Consider the following 19,651-nt stretch of genomic DNA (forward strand, 5'->3'; position numbering starts at 1 on the left):
TTATTGGAACATAAACCTACTATAATTTGAGGAAGCTCTGTACTGAGTGAGCTTAGTGAAGTAGTGCAGTGGATTTTAAACTTTTTAGTCTCAGGCCATCTTTACACCGAAAATTTATTAAGGACATTAGTGAGCTTTTTCTTACAATTTGTATCCATCCCTATTTAGCTTATTAGAAACAATAAAATTGATATATTAAAATATTTTATCAATTTAAAGATGATCAATACATTGCATGTTAACATTTCAATGAAAAATGATTATTTTTTTCCAAACAAAAATTAGTAGAGGCTTGTGGGTATTCTGGTTACATTTTTGGCAAATCTCCTTAATGGCTAACTACAGAATACAGGTGTTATATGTTATGTTGGGCTGAAGTATATGAAGAAAATCTGGCCTTTCACCAGATGTGTAGGTAGAAAAATTGGGAAGTATTTTATTTGTCTTCTCTAATCAAAACTGCTAAAACAGGGTCAAAGGGCAGTGCCAAGGTGGGACAGGTCACTGTCTGAGTTCTCACCTGTGTGCTAACAATTGCAAGACAAGTCAGTTTACAGAGCTATAACAATGGGTTTATTTAACAAATGAGAGTGGGGAAATATTGTTTCTAAGGCCACAAGCAGCTGTCTCAATTCAGATAGTATCTGTAGCATCCTGTAGCGTCAAAGTCTTCTTATGCAAGATGGCATATGTAATCTGAATTTTAAAATTCGAACATAGTCTTCCTTTATTCATTCCACTTGAATAAATAAGTGATTGCCACCTGGATGCCACCAGATGGCCTAGAGCTGACATTGGCAAGTGGTGAGTCAGTATCTAACTCACGGTGACAGCTGGAGGTGCTAACAGGTGGGGCCCTTGAAGTGATACTGTAGCAGCTCATATCAACAGCCTGAAGGCTGGGGTAGACAGCACGTGGCACTGGACCAGACAGCAATGGAGGTTAGTAGCACCAGGAGGCAGTGACAGAGAAGTAGAAGCAGTGGACAGCTCTCAAAGGTGACTGGGCACAGAATACCAATCACCTGTCAACAGTGCTGGATAACACTGCCCTGTAGTGCCAGTCACCAGTTACCATGAGGCAGTGTCAAATACACCAGTGTTAATAGATCTTTGTGAGCTATTGGTATGAACCAATAGCCAACAGCTCTTTGAGGCTCTAGGTCAACTAGGCCTTCTTGCAGGCAAGGAGGAAGGAAGGACTTGGCAAGTACAGCAGCCAAGTCTCTGCAAAGGGCTACAGGTCTGGCAGACCTCTCCTGTCACGCTCGCCGCTCCCCTCAGCAGTGCGTTTTGTCAGTCTGCCTGTTCTGTTCCCCACTCCGTCTCTGGTGGATCCTCTCACCCTTCTGCGAATCTGGCCTGTACCCCGGTCTTGTATAAATAAATCAATCTTAAAAAAAAACAAAAAACAACAAAAAAACAAAGTACCCCACCCTACAAGCCATTTTCAATCGTTAGCACCTGAATGGAATATTTATTTTTATTTTTTTTAAAAAGACTTATTTATGCATACAGGAATTGGGGTACAGGCCAGAGGTGTGGGGGGTAAGAGGATTCACCAGAGACAGAGTAGGAAACAGAACAGGCAGATTGACTGAAATACACTGCTGAGGAGAGCAGGAGGCATGCCATGTGGGTAGCTCCCTGGCTGGGGATCAAACTTGTGCTGTAGTGGCCGCAAATTTCTTCACAGGCTGTGTCTTAACCCTTTACGCCACCAGGGAGGCCCTCATATAGCAGTTTTTTGACTCATGAAAAATATTTTAACATTTTCATGCTTAATGAGAATTCAATTTAGAATTTCTACTTTACTGTTAAAGAAATTGCCAAATATGCTAAATGCCTGGCACACAAGTTCTCAAAATGTTTATTCCTTTCCCTTTTTAGTTTTGTGACACCTCATTTTTAATGAACTCATTTTAGTGACTTTTGTGGAATCCTAAATACACCAAGGGAATAACTTAAACTAAAAATGTCGTAACTTTATCTAAACTGAATGCTTTGTTGCAAATAAAACCACATATTAGTGTGTGAACTAGTTGAAAAATGACATTGTGGTTCATACAGCTTTTTATCAACTATCACAAGCAGACTATATTATGTGCGAAATAAAACTGTTGCTTTGACACAACTTCCAAAAGTCCGAAATCCTTAAAAGTTGATCTTATTGAACTGTTCTTACTGATAAACTGTTATAACACAATGCAGACATATTTTCAGTCTTTAAACTACATACTTTTTTTGTTAGTTGGATCCTCAAGTATGTTACATTTGTTTCTTGTGCAAGAATCATAGAAGAGGTTCTCGAATCCGAAGCTTTATTTTTTAAGGGAAGGAGCAAAAACGTTGACCCAAACAAAAGTAAAAATGTTCTTGACTGACTCAAAATGAGAAACTTCAAACGCTCAGTGTGAGCTAAGCCGCGGATTCCTGTTATGTAGCCTTTCAATCTTGGAACAGGGCCTGGACGCTGTTCAAGTTTCACCTTTTTCAATGAGTGATTCTGTTGCCTTTTTAGCCACGGGGAGCAAATGACGAAGAGCGGAACCTGGACGAGTCATCAGCAGGCATCTGCAAACCACTGGTCCTGCCTCTGTGAGCTCCACCAGGACAGTATCTCTCGCACAGTCAGGTCGCAGTGGGGACTCCGGTTTGGTGCCCAGTTTCAATTCGCCAAGTCGCGGCTCCGGGCCCAGAGACGGGCCTGCACATGACCACCGCCGCGGGATGGGCGCCAGGGCGGCTGGACGAGCGACACCGCACCATGACCTCCGGCTCTCCTCTCGGCTAGACGTGACTTCCCGGGTGGAGACTGACCGCGGAGGGACTTCCGGTGTCGGCAGGAGTGGAACGAAGGTGGGCGGGACTTCCGGCGGCGAGGGGCGTGGAGTGGTGGATGGGGATTGGACTTCCGGCCGCCGGGCCGTGTGGCCTGCCCGGGACTTCCGGCAGAGGCGGAAGTGCGGGGAGCAGGGCTGCCGGTGGTGGGGCAGCTTTAGGTGGAGACACGGTGTCCTGCACCCCCGCTGCGCGTCCCGGGCGCCACGTTGCTGGCAACCGACAGGCGGCAGCTCACGGCCTGGCGGGCACTGGGCGGAGGAGGCGTGACAGGTGAGTGTCGGGCCGCCATCTTCCACCCGGACGCTCAGCTCGGGGATAGGCGACTGCGGCCTCGCCGAGGTGGAGGAGTGCGGGAGGGACAGGTTGCCCCACACCCTCGCGTTCTCCGCGCCCCCGGCCTCTGACGTCGGTCCGCAGACCCCGCCCCTCCCGATCCAGCTTCTGAATCCGCACCCTTCTACCTGGTACCTACCTGGCCATTGACCCCGCTTCTGACCCCGCGATCCTGTGCCATTTTCCGCTGCACCTGAGACCCAGGCCCTGGACCTCGCGCCCTGCGGCAGCCCCTCCCCACCTCCACCGTGGCTCGATCGAGGCACCACTTTGACCGCTGGCCTGTGTGGGCATCACGGTACTCTGTCCACCTGCTCGCTCGTCGGTCCCAGTGCCACGGTGCCTGCCGTCCAGCGTGTGCCTTTAGAGTGCTGACCTGAGCCCGCTGACCCGGGAACTCCTGGCCGAGGTCTCCCTTTGCCCCACCTCCCTTCCGTGCTCGCCTCGTCCTTCCAGGCGTGCCTGTAGTGCTGGTTTTCCCATCTCCCTGTGAGACCTCACAGGAGACCGCACTTCTTATGCGCGATGCCTATAGGGACCTGAGGGTAGGGGACTCCGGTCCCGCGACCTTGGGCAGGAGCCTAATATCTCCACTGCCCTGCCTTCTCCTGTTGAGGTTGTCACACAGGGGCCGCGCATTCTTGCAGTGGGGGTCTTTAGGTATGCTTTCTTACTCTTCCTCTAGACCTCTTGCAGCACTGTTTTTGGCTAGGTATTTTAGATTTTTCACTTATTTTGCTTGCCCTGAACTAACACTGTTAAGTTCGTTTCCCTGACGTTACACTAAGAGCTCTCTAAATTGTCTTGTCTTGGTTTTTCTAAAGACAAAATTTTCCATTTATTGAATTTCATTCTTTATTGGTGGAGCTCGCTCTGTTAATTATTGAGATCTTTAAAAGATCTTGTTTTACTGGTGTCCCCCAGCTCAGTGTTACGCACAGAGTTGATAAACATGCATTCTGTGATTATATCTAGAACAGTGACATCATTTTAAGCAGGTTAAGGCTGGTGACAGAATTCTGAGGTAGTCTCTTCATTGATGTTGCTCAGCAATTGAGTCTGACGTTTCAGCTCACTAGGAATTTACTTAACAGTGCTTTCACAGTAAGATGTTTATGAAAAAAAAAAATTTGAAGTTCTTTGGAAATTCAGTCACACCTTATGTTTTTAAATACTACATGCAAGTATATCCTTTAGCCATTCTTTTGCATTTTAGTAACATTCATGAAATTAAGTTCATGAGCAACTGTTCTCCTAAAAATTGTTTTAAAATTGCTCTGGATATATGAAATCATAATGTTTTGTATGTAGGGGTAATAAGCATGTGGCAGCATATGAGGGCAAATGAGTTGAATAGTTGAACAAATAATTCTTATTTATTTGAATGATAGGATAGGGAGGTGGGATTTTTGGAGGGTGCTAATTATACTTTCCTGACAATAGTATTTAAAAAAAATAGGACAATTGGTGCATGGGTGCCTTGGGGAAGGAAATTCTATGGGGACTCAATCTGAGGGGGAGGGGGGAAGCAAATATTGTCTAAAAAAATTAAAAAAATGATAAATGTTAAAATAAAAAAAGTAGGACATTTTATTCACATAAATCTTCTGTTTAAACTACTGATCTGTCCTTTGATACTAAATTGGTGTGACTATCTGAAGGAAAAAAAATAGTTTTTGGAATTTCAGACATCTGTAGTAGTTTATGTTTAGGTGAAACAGCTTGCTGTGGTTAAAGTAGTTTATTTTCAGAGTGAAGTTTTTTTTTTTTAAATAATTTTATAACCAGTTTGCTAAAGTGTTTTGTCTGCCAATGTTTGGGGCCTGTTGTATCTCAAATGGATGTTGTGAGAATTAGTGACTATTTTTACTGATCATTTGAGGTCACAGCAAATGACCATTTGGGGCAGTTCTTTATCTCAGACCTGTTCATCCATTAGTGTCCCTCCATTAATTTTGTCTACCCTTCCTCTTGTTCAGTTTAGATTCCATGCTACGTCATGTCAATCTTTCTTTTACAAACACCTGCAACTCTCTTGCCTCTCTTTCCATGATACCAACCTGAAAAAACCCTAAACTTGTTTTTTAACAAGTTTGACCCATGGCCTGAGGTGAAGACAGATGGTAGTTTAGCCCCTGAGCCCAGGGCTTGCTCCCCACCAAGGAAGGAAGGAAGTGTGGTGGTAAGTCTGAAGAATGTTGGGGAAAGCTGGAGCATGTGAATGAAAAGACAAGAGTAAAATTTGAAAGAGTTTCAAGAAAAAAAATTGTGATTTATTTTGGGAAAGATTTTGTGAAAGATTAACAACAGAAAAAGACATTTAAAAGAAGATCTAGAGGAACTTACAGATCTAATTTTGGAACAGTTGTGAATGATTGGAGAAATGATTGGAAAAGGCAGAACTTCAACTAGCCAGATAATCTTAGTGTTGATAACTCGGCATATGACACATGCATTATGAGCCTGTGTTGAGCTACGACTTCTTGAGTTTAGTTAGAATTTATAATTGTTCAGAATGTTTATATTTGGTTGGAATTTGATCAAAAGGAAAGATAAGAATGTATCCACTATTACATGAAAGTGAAAAACAAAAGCAGTCAAAGCCAGAAACGACTCTGTGGTTTGGTGGGGGGGTGGGGGTGGTGGGGGGTTGTGAAGGCTCAGTGAAAGGCAGAACTTGAGTATGTAAAGAATTATGTAGTTGTAAAGAAGAATGCTTATTTTCTTGTGAAGATACTGTGGCTGGAAAAGCCAGTGGTGTGATACTTAAGGAAGTCATGATTCAAAGCCTACAATTTTGAGGTGAAAGGGAGGTTGTTATTACAGTTTTTTGCATTTTGTATAATCAGCTAGTAGAATCTTGTTTATACTTACCTTATGTACATCTTCTGATAACATTCTTCAGTTAGGAAATAGAAGTACTTGCTTGTTTTGTTTTATTTACATGATTTCAATATCTAATGTTAAAATCTCCCTCTGAGGCCATATCAGGACAGCTTTTATATTTGGATATTTTCTTTCCTTTATAAAACATTCCTGATAAGCTGCAACATAACTAAGTATGGTAAATTATTTTATGAATGGTTTTTATAATGATATGCTTTATGAATTTATTAAGATGTGTCATCACTGGAAAAGAATCATTCATCTACCTATATTTGTATGAAAAATATAATTTCTGGATAAGAGTCCATTAAATCAGATTTCTTGGCCAGTTTTTGTATATAGCACAGTAAAATAGTTTCTAAATGTTCCCATTTAAAAAATTACTGAAATGCTCTTCAGCTAGATCATATCAATTGTTTCCCAATTCATAGATATGTTAAACTTAAATTTGTCAGTGTTAATAATATTACCTTTTTTCACTATATGAAATTCTACCATTATAGATTTTATCATTACGCATTTTTCTTTATGCCCTAATTTCAACCATATCCTAATTCTGTAGCTTATAATTTTTAGTTCTAAATATCACTAAGATTTGTTTTGTCATTTTTCAATCAATTTTTTTCCATATATCATTTGAGGTACTGTATATTTATTTTGTCTTCCCAGTTTCAACCAGTAAAATTTTTACTCTCTTTCTTACAAAGTAGAGTGATGAGGTAAGAAATCGAATCTAGAGGCATGACTGGGTCAAAATGCCCATCTTTAAATGTGGACCACCCCTAGATTAATGAAAATAGCCTAGTTCTCTACTCTGTTCATCTCCAGACCTTTATACCTCTTACCTCTTTGGATTTTATTCAAATGCATTGCAAACCGAATGTGTTCAATATTAGCCCTGATATCTCAAAATCTTCTGTCTCATCTCAATAATGACTACTATATCACTTACTTCTCCGGAAATGAGGACCATCCTGATACTGCTCTCTCCACCCCCATCATCTTCCCTCTAATCTTAACTGCCATCACTTATTACCTAGACTATTTCTGTATCTTTCTAACTGATTTCCCCCTTCCTACTCAATTAGTCTCTGTATTTTCACACAGCAGTCAGGGGGGCTTTTTTTTTTTTTTTTTTAAAGATTTATTTATTCATGCATACAAGAACCGGGGTACAGGCCAGATGTGGGAGGGTGAGAGGATTCACCAGAGACAGAGCGGGGATCAGAACAGGCAGACTGACTGAAATACACTGCTGAGGGGAACAGTGGGCGAGACAGGAAGGTCTGCTGAGCCATGTGGGAATCTCCCTGGCCGGCCGTGAATCCAACCAGGGCTACAGACAGCTTCACAGCACTGCACTCAACCGCCTGCGCCAGCAGGGGAAGTCCCCAGGGTGACTTTTAATAAAATCTAGTGTCATGTATTTGCTTAAAAATCTGTAAGTGGTTTCCTTTTTTTTTTTTTGAGGATAAAATCTAAACAAAAGAACAATGCAATCCGTTCTCTCCTATCTTATCATGCACCATTTTGTTCCATTGTTCACTCTGGACCACAACATACATTTTTTTTAACATTGCTAGCAAACCATTCCCAGCTCAGGATATTCGCATGTATGGTTCCTTTAAGTTAAAATACTTAATCCTCTCCATGGTGACCTCTAACTGTTTCTTCAGTTAGTTATATCAGTTTTTCAAAATGACCTTCTTCACTCTTTGACTGATCATCTGATCATCTCATAAGATTTGCATTTCTTTTTTATAGCATTCATCACACTTTGTAATTTCTGTAATAAGCTATGAGATTTTGTGTTCAGTGCCTTACAACTCAACTATAAGAGTCTTGATGTAGGGACCAAGTCTGTTTTGTCCACTTCTAGTCCTAGTACCTAGCATATTTATGAACCTGAAAAACATTTATGGAAAGATGGGGACTAGATGAACTTTCCCTCTTCCTTTCCTTGAGTACAGCTACAAACAGTGGACATTATATCTGTAAGACAAATAGAAGACTGAAAGGTGGAGAAAAAGAATGACGGAGATACTTTGGGACCTGAGAGATGACTCAGAGCTAATTTGATGGATTTTTTTTCTGTCTCATATCCTAGATTTGGTACTGGATAAGCCAGTAACCCAAGAGCACCAAAGGGCTAGACAGAAAGCTCCAAGAAAGATCTGCTCTTTAATCAAAAGACCAGGAAAAGGACAGCTTACCAGATAAAGCACTATTTAATTAATTAATTTTTAAAGATGTATTTATGCATACAAGAGCTGGGGTGTAGGCCATAGGTGTGGGGGGTAAGAGGTTTCACCAGAGACAGAGTGGGGACCAGAACAGAACAGGCAGATCAGCTGAAATACACTGCTGAGGGGAACAGCAGGCAAGGAGGAGAGGTCTGCTGCACCATGTGGGTTAGGTCCCTGGCTGGGGATCGAACTCATGCTGCAGATAGCTTCATAGTGCTGTGTCTTAACCTCTTGCACCACCAGGAGCACTATTTAAACAATAAGCCTTTACCCTCCCTCCCACTGTTGAAGCCTGGATGGGGAATTTAGACTTTAATTCTTAAGAAGTATAATGAAGTGACCCTTTGCAAGGGTAGTATCAGAGAAGGCTGGGTGAAGAGCTATGATTTTCATCTCTGCAGGTGATAACATATCCATTCCTCTTCCTGCTGGGGTGGTGTTTGAAGAAAACAAGTAGAGATTCAGTTATTTTTCTACCACCAGTGGTAATGAGGCCATGTAGGGACCAGTATAGAGGCTCATCCATGGTTCAGCCAGGGTGGAATGAGTGGAGGCCAAGGTAGAGACTGGACTCTTACTCCACCTGCAGTAACTAGGAATACCTCTTGCCAGGATCAACAGAGTAGAAACCTTAACCTCTGTCTCCGCCTTGACCTTCTGTACCTACTGAGAGGAACAAGATAGCACCTTTTTGTCTGTTGTAACAAGATAAATCAGCTCCCAAGAATGACAATACACAAAATGTTGAGGCTTCATGTGAAAGTCACATGTCACATGAAAATCAGGAAATCTCAACAATAAGAGAACTGATAGCACTACAGAGATGACACAGATGTCAGAATTTTTTGACAAGGACTTTAAAGCAATTATTATAAAAGTGTTGCAATGAGCAGTTAGGCTTGAAACAAGTGAAAAAATGGAAAAATCTCAGGAAGAAAAACACAGTTTAAAGAAGAAACATGTAAGTTTTATTTAAATTTTTTTTTATTGAAGTCACATTTGTAGCAATATATAAGTTTCAAATGGAAAGTTTAGAACTGAAAAAATATAACAAATGAAATAAGAAGCTTAGTAGAAAGCTTAGCAGCATGGAAGGGACAGAGGAAAGACTCAATGAACATGAAGATGGAACAATAGAAATTACCCAGTCTGAACAACAGAGACTGGTAAAAAAAACAAAAACACCTCAGAGACCTGTGGGACTTTAACAAAAGAATCCTAGAAAGAAGAAGAAGACAGTAGAACTGAAAATGTGTGTTTCAGAAATACTAAGTATTTCCTAAATTTGGCAAGTAAAATTTGTAATTTTAGGAAGCATAGTGAAGCCCATGATAAAAGGTAAATTCAAAGAAATCCACGCTAAGACACCTTATAGTGAAACTTCTAAAATTAAAGACAAAAAAGCAATGAGAGAAATGGCACTTAACTACCTACAGTGGAGAAACAATTTGAATGGCAGTAGATTTCTCATAAGAATCTAGAGAACAGAAAGAAATGGCACCTTTTTAAGTGCTGAAGGAAAAGAACTATCAACTCAGAATTTTGTATCAAGTAGAAACATCCTTCACATAATTGCCACAAGCAAATCTACCCTGAAATAAAAGAGGAAGTTCTTTAAGCAGAAAGGAAATGACTAAAGGAAACTGAGAACATCAGGAAGGAAGAACAAACAATAGGAGAGCAAAAATATTGGTAAATTTGGTAGACGTTCTTTTTTCTTTAAATGACATTTGAAGGTTGAAGCATAACTCTGATGTGGTTCTCTGGATATATTTCAGATAATTAGGTAATGGGGGAGGGTAAAGAGATACAATGGAAGATTGGTCTCTATACTCTGCCATGAGCTGGTAAAATGTTGGTGACAGTAAACTGATAAATTATAAAAATGCAGTGTAATATCTACAGCAGTTACTAAAAGAAGTTATATAAAAGAGATGAGCTTAGAAACTAAATCAAAATGAAATTCTAAAAAATGTTCAGGTAGGGCCTCCCTGGTGGAGCATGGGGTTAAGCACTACACTATGAAGCAATCCAGAACCTCTGCAGCATGAGTTTGATTCCCCGGCCAGCCAGGGAGCTACCCACATGGTGCAGCAGACCTCTCCTGACTCACCACTGCTCCCCTCAGCAGTGTACTTCAGTCAGTCTGCCTGTTCTGCTCCCCACTCTGTCTCTGGTGAATCCTCTCACCCCCTGCATCTTTGGCCTGTACCCCAGCTCTTGTATGCATAAATAAATCGCTAAAAAAAGAAGTCTTATTAAAAAAAAAAAAATGTTCAGGTAACCTGTGAAGAACCGAAAAAGAAAACAAACAAAATGAGAGAACAGAGAGAGGATGAATTATCTACTAAGGCCAAGTGGAATTTATTTTATGGAGAACAGTTGGGCTGTCATTTGGAAACCATCCCTGTAGCAGGCTATAAAAGAAAATCCAGAGGGAACTTTAACTTGATAAACAAAACCTACAAATAACTTGTGGCTAGCATCTTATTTAAAAGTGAAAGATGGAATATTTCTTTTTTTTTTTTTTTTTTTTTTTTTGTGGTATGGGAGGTTTATTTCACCGTGTGTATATTTGGATAGAGGATGGCAGATGGGGCAGAGAGGGTTGGTGTGCAAGGGCTGCCCCACATCTGCTGGGAAGGAGAAAATGAGCCTGGTCGTTGTAGAGGCCTGCCCTGGAGGTGGGTGTGGGAATTTGATCTGGAGGAGTGAGGTTCCCCTTCCCTCAGGATTAGGATCCTGAGCCCTGCTTATTCTGTAGGGCCTCAGTTCTTCCTGTTTGCTAGGCTGTATCACCCCCAAACCTTACTGCCCCTACCACAGAGGGGTCTAGATCAGAGGGCAGATGATAGGGAGGCTGGGATCACTAGGGTGTGCTGGGTGGTTCTGAATGGAAGCCCAGCAATATTTTTACCTTGAGATCAGAACAAAGCAATCACCAATCTAATTCAATATAGTCCGGGAATTTCTAGTGAAATCACTAAGAGGCAATACAGATCAGAAAGGAATAAAACTGTCCTTTTTAAAGAAAATGCCAGTGAATCTGGAAAAATCAAGAATTAATAAATTCAGTAAGAATTTGGACACAAGCGCATAACACAAAATCAGTTTTAGTTTTATATACCAGCTACTAACATTTAAAAAGGAATTGGGGCCCTCCCCAATGGTGCAGCGGGTTCAGCACAGCATTGTGAAGCTGTCCGCAACCACTGCAACATGAATTCGATTCCAGGCCAGTCAGGGAGATACCCACATGGCACTGCAGACCTCTCCTGCCTTACCTGCTGCTCCCCTCAGCAGTTTTCGGTTCATCTGCCTGTTCTGCTTCCCACTCTGTCTCTGGTGAATTCTCTCACCCTCCCGCGCCTCTGGCCTATACCCCAGTTCTTGTATAAATAAATAAATCTTTAAAAACAAAATAAAATGTGTTAATGAGATTTTATAAAAAAATCTCTAACAAATGTGGTGGTCTCTACCTTAAAACATCTTTATTTTTCTTATTCTAAATTGCATAGTAAATGTTAACCAGAGTAAAGAGGTTTGGAATTAAAAGTAATAATTGTCTTGTTCACTGTTTTTCTTGACTTTTTGCCATGTCAGAAATAAAGTAGTTGTTTTTCCTGCTTTTGTTTAGCTTATTGCAGGAGTGACCAGGACATCACCTTCTAGAAGTAATGCCCACAGAAAGCGGGAGTTGTTCAACTGCTCGCCAAGCAAAACAGAAACGCAAATCTCATAGCCTTTCCATACGAAGAACAAACAGCTCAGAGCAGGAGAGGGCGGGTCTGCCGAGAGAAATGTTAGAAGGACAAGTAAGTCTTACTGTGAACATGCAGCTGGTGTTCTTAAAAAAAAAAAAAAAAAGCTAAATGTATACAGAATTCCAAAGGACAAATGTGGGTTACCAAGAAGCAAAGCACCCTCCTCACTCCAATAAACCAACTAAAACTGCAGCCAGGTATAACAGCTTAACAGAGACAGATTAATGTTTTTAAAATACCTAGTAATAAAAAAGTGGTGTAAGTTTGGATCAGCTTTTATTCTTTGTACAGTTTAATTGACAGTACAATTTTAGGTTTCTTGTTTCTGATAGTCCCAAGAAAAGAACAGAATTAGATATAATTTTAACGATCTCTTTCTGTTTTCTGAAGTTTTGGAATGCATCCTTTCAGTAACTTTGCTTTGTCCTATGTCTGCTGTAGTGAGTGTGTTGTCAGCTGTTTATTACATTGCATATCTTTCCCATAATTTGATGTTCCCTTTGATTAAATGAACTAATAATTTATTGACAGATTTCACTTATACTTTTTCTAGTTCCTCTATGATGATGAAAGTTATTAGGATTTTTAAAGAATACCATGGAGACAAAATAAAAGTATATGTTTTGATGAAATAAATAATACATGTTTGTGTAAGTTTATACATATTTATAGGCAGAACTATAAATACATAAAATTTGTAATCATTCTTTTACAATTAGAACTAATTCATGGATTATAACGTTACAAGAAAATAAGGCTTAAAGCTGAGAAATTAGTTCATTGGAATGATGGATCCCAGAACTTTGATCTCTTTGGTCCTCTGGGATGTAGTTTCTAGGAGGGCAGCAGTGTACACTCAGAGTGCAGCACAGTTGCTGGCACATCATGGCTATTCAATTAGAATCCTGTTGTACTGTGTTGAATGGATGCATATGTGAACAAACATCTGAATCTGCGAGAAATGATTACATTTCAATTTAATAAAACTATAGACTTTAAAGAGTCTTCAAAATGGTGTTGATATTCTTTGTGTGTCAGTAAACTTAGGTGGCTGTGAAAAAGCAGCTCAGAATGAGGGTTTATACAGCATTCATTCATTGGCATCCTGGAGCATGGAAGTCTGAGAACCAGGTGTTGGAGTGACTGGTTTCTTCTGCGCTCCTTCTCAGTGGCATTAGATGGCCGTGTTCCCCCTGTGTCTTCACTTGGTCTTCCATTTGTGTGTGTCTCTGTCCTACTCTCTTAACATAAGGACTCTGGTCATTTGGGATTAGGGCCTAATTACCTCATTTTAACTTAATCACCTTTAAAGTTGCTATCTCCAAATCTAGTCACATTCTAAAGTTTTGGGGGTTAGAACTTTAACATATGAGTTTGGGAGGAAAAGGGGCACAGTTCAGTCCGTAACTCTCAGGAAAGTGAATGTTTGCATCTGAACTATGCAGTGAAACTTGTATAATGATGGAATGTTCTCGACCTAAATCACATGTGAATTTATAAAATTTTGCTTAATTTACTTTTAAATTTAAATAGTAAATGTGGTTATTAGCTACCATTTTGGATGTTACATGGGAGTAGTCTAAGATGTTTTTCTAATTGTTAGATTTACTTGTATTTCTAGCTCTGACAATTCTGTCACCTGTGCTAGCATTTTTTAGAGTTAGCTCCCATATGAAATAAATGTGTTCTTCTCTTGGTGTCCTGTCCTCCATTGTGATGTAGAAAAGTAGGTAATTGAATCTCAGGTGACCTTTTATGAATGTACTTCAGAATTCTCCAACCTGAGCAGCTTAGTCACTATCCCAGAACCCTCATCTTGGTGTCCAGCATTTTCTGGAAGATAGTGTTGGTGTTTGGTGTGAGCATTTGGCATGTTAAGTGTAAGTGCCAGTGTCTAAGAGCACAGATGGCTCATTGCCAGTGGACTTGAACAATAGACTGTTACTTCTAGACCAGGTTATAGTAATGTTTCTTCAGGTGTTGGGGAACAGCATTAAAAAGAGATGAAGATTAGTGTGAATGAGCTAATGGTAATTTTATGTGCCTTAGTTTCATGAATTTGAAATATTTTAGGAAGCAATGATGAGCATGGGCAGGGCTGGTCTTTTTTTACAGAGAAGTGCTAAATTGGTATATCACCAAACCCCCTGCATATGGGCATTGCAGTCTGCCTGGTCTATGTGTGTGCTAATGTGATAAAAGTCTGACTCATTTGAAAGTGACTGGATCACAGTAGCTCCTTTGTCTTGCATTTTCTCAAGTGCTAGCAGCAGAAGTTCAGCATCTCTCAATTCAGGGTCTCTGAAATTGAACAGCATTAGAAAGGAGAACTGTTACAAAAGATAACAGGATCTTTGTAAGGAGCTCTCTGACTTGGCTCTCTTGCCCTCTAGTGGAAAAGTTCTCACCACACATTCCATTGTGTGATTGTTTTATGAAATGAAATTAATACTGACATCTCAGTTTTGTCTCCTGTTACAATTATATTTTATATTAAGGTGCGTGCAGTATTTTAGTTGGTGAGTAATAAGATGACTAGGAATTGAGACACATAGAGGAGAGACCTGTACAAGAATCAGAAAGGATTCTCAAGCTAGTGACACTTGAGGGCTGTTGGAAGAATGTGGCTCACAGAGCAGGGACTATGCAGAGACCATGGGGGAGGGAGGAGAGGCAGTGTGTTAAATCATAATTTTGATGGTTTATTTTAATTTTTATTGTTATTTTAAGTTTTTGGGCTTTTTCATTTTTTTTCTTTGTTATTTTTTTCTTTTATTTTTCTTTATTTTTAAAAAGATTTATTTATTTATACAAGCACTGGGTACAGTCAGAAGCGCGGGGCGGGGGTGGGGGGTGGTGAGAGAATCCACCAGAGCCAGAGCTGGGAGCAGAACAGGCAGAAGGACCGAAGCGCACTGCTGAGGGGAGCAGCGGGCGGCAGGAGAGGTCTGTGTGCCATGTGGGACCCTCCTCCGGTGGCCGGGGAGCAGCCAGGGATGGAACCAGCGCTGCAGAGGCTGCGGGCAGCTTCGCAACCCAGCGTTCAACCGCTGCGCCACCAGGAGGCCCTTCTTTGTTATTTTAGACAGCTGCTGAGAGAGACTATTACTAATTCTACCAGAGTACTTTTAAATAAATAGCTCCATATATATTTTTAAGTAGCTTATAAAGTTTACTTGAGCATTCTGTGGTGATTTCAAAACAGATTACTAACATGCCTATATCATTAGAAATCATTTCCCTAAAATTTGTTTTCCTAAGACATTAATCTGAAAACATTTAATAAACATTGTATTTTTTATTTGCAACTCATTAAACATCAAAAAGTTTGTGTTATGTATAAATTTGAAAAGTCACTTAGAAAATTACACTGACAGCAGTTAGGATTTGAAGCATTTTAGAAATACTTGTTAAGAATTTTGTTGAAAACACTCTACTTGCTGGGAGGAGGTTGTTCCCACACAAAATAGTAATTATAGACCATGCTCTTAGGAGATAAGTGTGGAGTATAGACAGTATTAGTTTCCTATCATTGCCAGTGTCCAGGAAAGTATTTTTTTTTTATTGAACTGTCTTGTTTTATATTTATACATGACTATTTTGAGTTTATTATTTTTAAAGATTTATTTATTTGTGCATAGAAGAACTGGGGTGTAGGCCAGAGATGCAGGGGGTGAGACTATTCACCAGAGACAGAGTGGGAAGCAGAACAGGCAAGTTTACTGAAATACACTGCTAAGGGGAGCAGTGGGCGAAACAGGAGAGGTCTGGTATGCCATATGTGGGTTAACTCCCTAGCTAGGGATTGAATTCAGGCCACATTGGTTGATAACTCAAGCCACAGCAGTAATAGCACTGAGACTTAATCCGTACGCCATGAGGGAGGCCCAGGAAAGTAAATCTTGTGAACACAGTTGGTGCCTAGGATACCGTTTACTTTGAGTATACTTTAAAAAGTCAGGCTGTTGCTTTTGCCTGTTGTCCCCTGGAAGTTTATACAGGTGTACAGAGCAGGTGCTTAGACATGCAAGCCTGCAGAGCATGCAGATGAGAACCTAATGTTTTCATTGAATTCATACATATTGTGCTCTTACAGGTGAGATTTTTCATTTTTCTCTTTTTACAACATTCTCGTAGGTATTGAATAGTTTTACAGGAAATACTCAGTTTATTTTGGTGGAAGCACACTGACCATGAGAACTCTATAAGACATGTCTGTTAGTATATAGCATATTAAAAGTAATTTATAGTACCAAATAATAGCACTTAGACTATTTGTAACAGTTGCATTTATGGAGGTTGTTTTTCTTCTTCACAAGTTGGGAAGTTTTTGAATCAGGTAGGCTTATTTTCTCTCTTTAGAAGAAAAAAATGGGTATTTTAAGAAGTGCTTATATTTGTATTTTATGTTATCTTGGCCAACCATTTGTACAATTTGGTTTTAGTTTCATCTATAGAAATTTGAAACTAAGTTCTTTTACCATTTTCTTACATCTTACCATGTAAGAAATAAAATATCTAAAGATATAATAAGAGTTTTAAGAAATGATAATTATAATTCCCTTTGGAAAGTATCTTGGTACTTGGTATCAGTTTCTCACATTCATTCACTCTAGTATTCATATATTTATTCGAAATAAAATCTTTCTTTTCTGCAGGATTCTAAGCTGCCTTCCTCAGTTCGCAGTACACTTTTGGAACTGTTTGGTCAAATAGAAAGAGAATTTGAAAACCTTTATATTGAAAACTTAGAATGTGAGTATTTCCTGTGTTAATATGCTTTTATTACTTTTCATTTATCCATAGAAATCTTTGACAGACAAATTTACGAGCGAACATCCACCACTGTGTCTATTTTCTTTTTCTTACTGTATTTTAAAGTTTTCTCTCTGTCCATTTGTAATTTTGTTGTAGTGAATTTAGTGCTTTAGAATAACACAAACTGATTACAACTCTGAAATCAGAAGTCTGGCATGACTGTTGTGCATGACTGGCATCCATATTACAATCATGGTGTAGGAGAGCCCTGTTCTTTCTGGAGGCATGAAGGTAGATATGTTCTGCTTGTTTGGATTGTGACAGGTATCACTCCCTTGCACTGTTAGGACAGTGGTTCTCATCTTCTTACTGGCATGTTCCTTGGCTGAAAGCTCCTGCTTCTTCAAAGCTGTCAGCAGTGGCAGAGTCCTTCTTGTGCCTCAGTGACCCCTCCTGAGACACTGGAAGGATGGGCTATCTAAGCCAATCAGGATGGTCTCCCCACTGGGAGTTTCTTTACCTTAGTTACAACTGCAGTGTTTCTTTGCCACGAAGGTCACATGTTCGTAAGTTCCAGGAATTATGTCATAGGCATCTCTGGGGGGTTTCAAGGGGGAGGCAGTAATTAGCTCACCATACCTGTTGATCTAAGTTATGATTCTGTAGTATACTTTGTGTACTATAAATTGGGAAAACTTTGATTCCTGTTTTTCTTGAAAATATGCCGTATTATAAAAATTTCCTAAAATGTGTATATTATCTATTTGACTTATTAAAGGTAAATAAAAAGAATTTTTATTTAGTTTGGCTATAGTTTTAAATTTTATTTTAGAAGCATGTCTTCCTATGCTTAAAAAATCAAATAGAATAAAGAGAAAAGATACTTACCTACCATTACCCCTGCCTGCTTATTACCTTCCTGCAGAGGAGAGCATTTTTTTCATTTTTTGCTTTTAGCTCTTTTTTGATTATTTTTGCAAAGGAAAATAATCACTTCCGTTTTTAGTTCTGTCACTAGACTTTATGATCCACTGCTTCACAGTGGAGCAAGACAACCTTGTCCTTCATCTTGCTCTGCTCTGTTCATTTCCAATTTTTGTTGTTTATATAGGGTTTGTGTTTATGAAATCTGTATTATGCAAATGTAAACATAATTAGGTCTTTCATGCTTTATAACTCAGTTCCCAAAATTGAATCCTTATAAACATTGCATTATTAAAATATTATTCACTCAAGAAATAAGTGTTGTAGTTGAATCTTAATGAAGAGAATGTATTACTATTTCATTTAAATTTTGCTATTGGAAAATTTAGTGTTTTAATGTTGGATTCTCCTTATAAGTCTGCCTTGAAAATTTTTGGAGGGAGAGGTTTTCCAAATTTTTATGAAGTAAAAATTAAGTATCAAAGTATTATGTACTGCATATAGTTTTAAGTTTTTTTTTTTAAGACTACTGGGATTTTAACAACTGAAATATTGATTTTTCATTGTCATAAATTCTTTTTTTTTTTTTTAAAGATTTATTTATTTATTTATTTATTTATTTATTTATACAAGCACTGGGTACAGTCAGAAGCGCGGGAGGGTGAGAGAATTCACCAGAGCCAGAGCAGGGAGCAGAGCAGGCAGAAGGACCGAAGCACACTGCTGAGGGGAGCAGCGGGCGGCAGGAGAGGTCTGCGCGCCATGTGGGACCCTCCTCCGGTGGCCGGGGAGCAGCTGGTGATTTAACCGGCGCTGCAGAGGCTGCGGGCAGCTTCGCAACCCAGCGCTCAACCGCTGCGCCACCAGGGAGGCCCCCATAAATTCTTATTTTTATGAATTCATGAGGTTTGTTCAAGAAAAATTACAGGATTTTAAATTATTAATTGTAAAGGTACTTGAGTTAACTTTGTCACATGCTTAATGATTTTGTTGGCTTGCTGCTGCTAGTAAAACATAATAGCATTTACTTAGACTGGATCTGTTTCAGCCTTCTTGTACCCTGATCTTATCCCACACTCTAGCCCAGGCTCTGCTCCCTGACCCATCACTTTGTAGCTTGCATAGATCTTGTACAGTGACTTTGCTCATTCTCTTCTTTAAAACTGATGTCCATCCTTGTTTTCTCTTTGCCCCTATAATTCTGTTTTATTCATTTTTCATAATTTTCCTTGAATTTCTTGCTCTCTTGGTACTCTATCTTGCCATGCAATAATTGCTTTTTATTATGTGTCCCCCCATTTTATTGTTTTCAGCTATACTGTATTTCATTGAATTGCAGGCAGTACTAGAATATTTGTTAATGTACAGAATAAAGTACCAAGGAAACTATATTAAAATCCAAAAGCCTTGCTTCAGAACCCTGATAGCATAATGTCTTCCCTAGTATAGGAAGAGCATTTGTGCTTTATTTTTGGAACACTGTCTTGAATGATGGTCTCGACTTTTTTGGATAACACTATAAAACTGTGATCTTGTATATTAAGATATTCTTTATGGTTTTGTTTTGGTAATATAAGTATGTAACATTTTTCTGTGCTCAGATTTTGAAAGTGTTGAGTTTAAACATACATATTTTTCCTTAAAATGTTTTTTAACTCTCAGTGCGTAGAGAAATCGACACTCTTAATGACCGTTTAGCTGCTGAAGGACAAGCGATCGATGGGGCAGAACTGAGTAAGGGCCAGCTCAAAACAAAAGGTAAGGCTGGATACTCTTGAAAGGATTGCCCTACAAATTATATGTGGAGGACACTTGAAATTTAACGAAGGACACGGATTTATTTGCTTTTTACAGTCCGGAATATTTGAAATACATGATTCAAGTATGGGTATTGAA

The 19,651-nt window shown here is 39.5% G+C and overlaps 1 protein-coding gene across 4 annotated transcripts in view; it reads left to right on the forward strand.

Moving 5' to 3' along the window:
- The first annotated feature begins 2,964 nt into the window (after positions 1-2,964).
- WDR37 (WD repeat domain 37) overlaps positions 2,965-19,651 on the forward strand; it is a 52,408-nt gene continuing 35,721 nt past the window's right edge. For 2 of the 4 annotated variants that reach the window (XM_037510535.2, XM_037510538.2), the window contains exons 1-4: positions 2,965-3,114; positions 11,947-12,124; positions 16,732-16,828; positions 19,418-19,513. In XM_037510535.2, coding sequence (XP_037366432.1) covers positions 11,987-12,124; positions 16,732-16,828; positions 19,418-19,513 — 331 coding nt within the window. In that variant the 5' untranslated portion in view covers positions 2,965-3,114; positions 11,947-11,986. Of the gene's footprint in view, positions 3,115-4,758; positions 5,360-11,946; positions 12,125-13,587; positions 13,954-16,731; positions 16,829-19,417; positions 19,514-19,651 lie in introns of those variants that run through there. The other 2 variants (XM_054695054.1, XM_037510539.2) reach the window with 2 other exon arrangements.

This window comes from Talpa occidentalis, unplaced genomic scaffold, assembly GCF_014898055.3.
Source record: "Talpa occidentalis isolate TD23 unplaced genomic scaffold, MPIMG_talOcc4v2.1 talOcc4.14, whole genome shotgun sequence".
Lineage (NCBI taxonomy): Eukaryota > Metazoa > Chordata > Mammalia > Eulipotyphla > Talpidae > Talpa > Talpa occidentalis.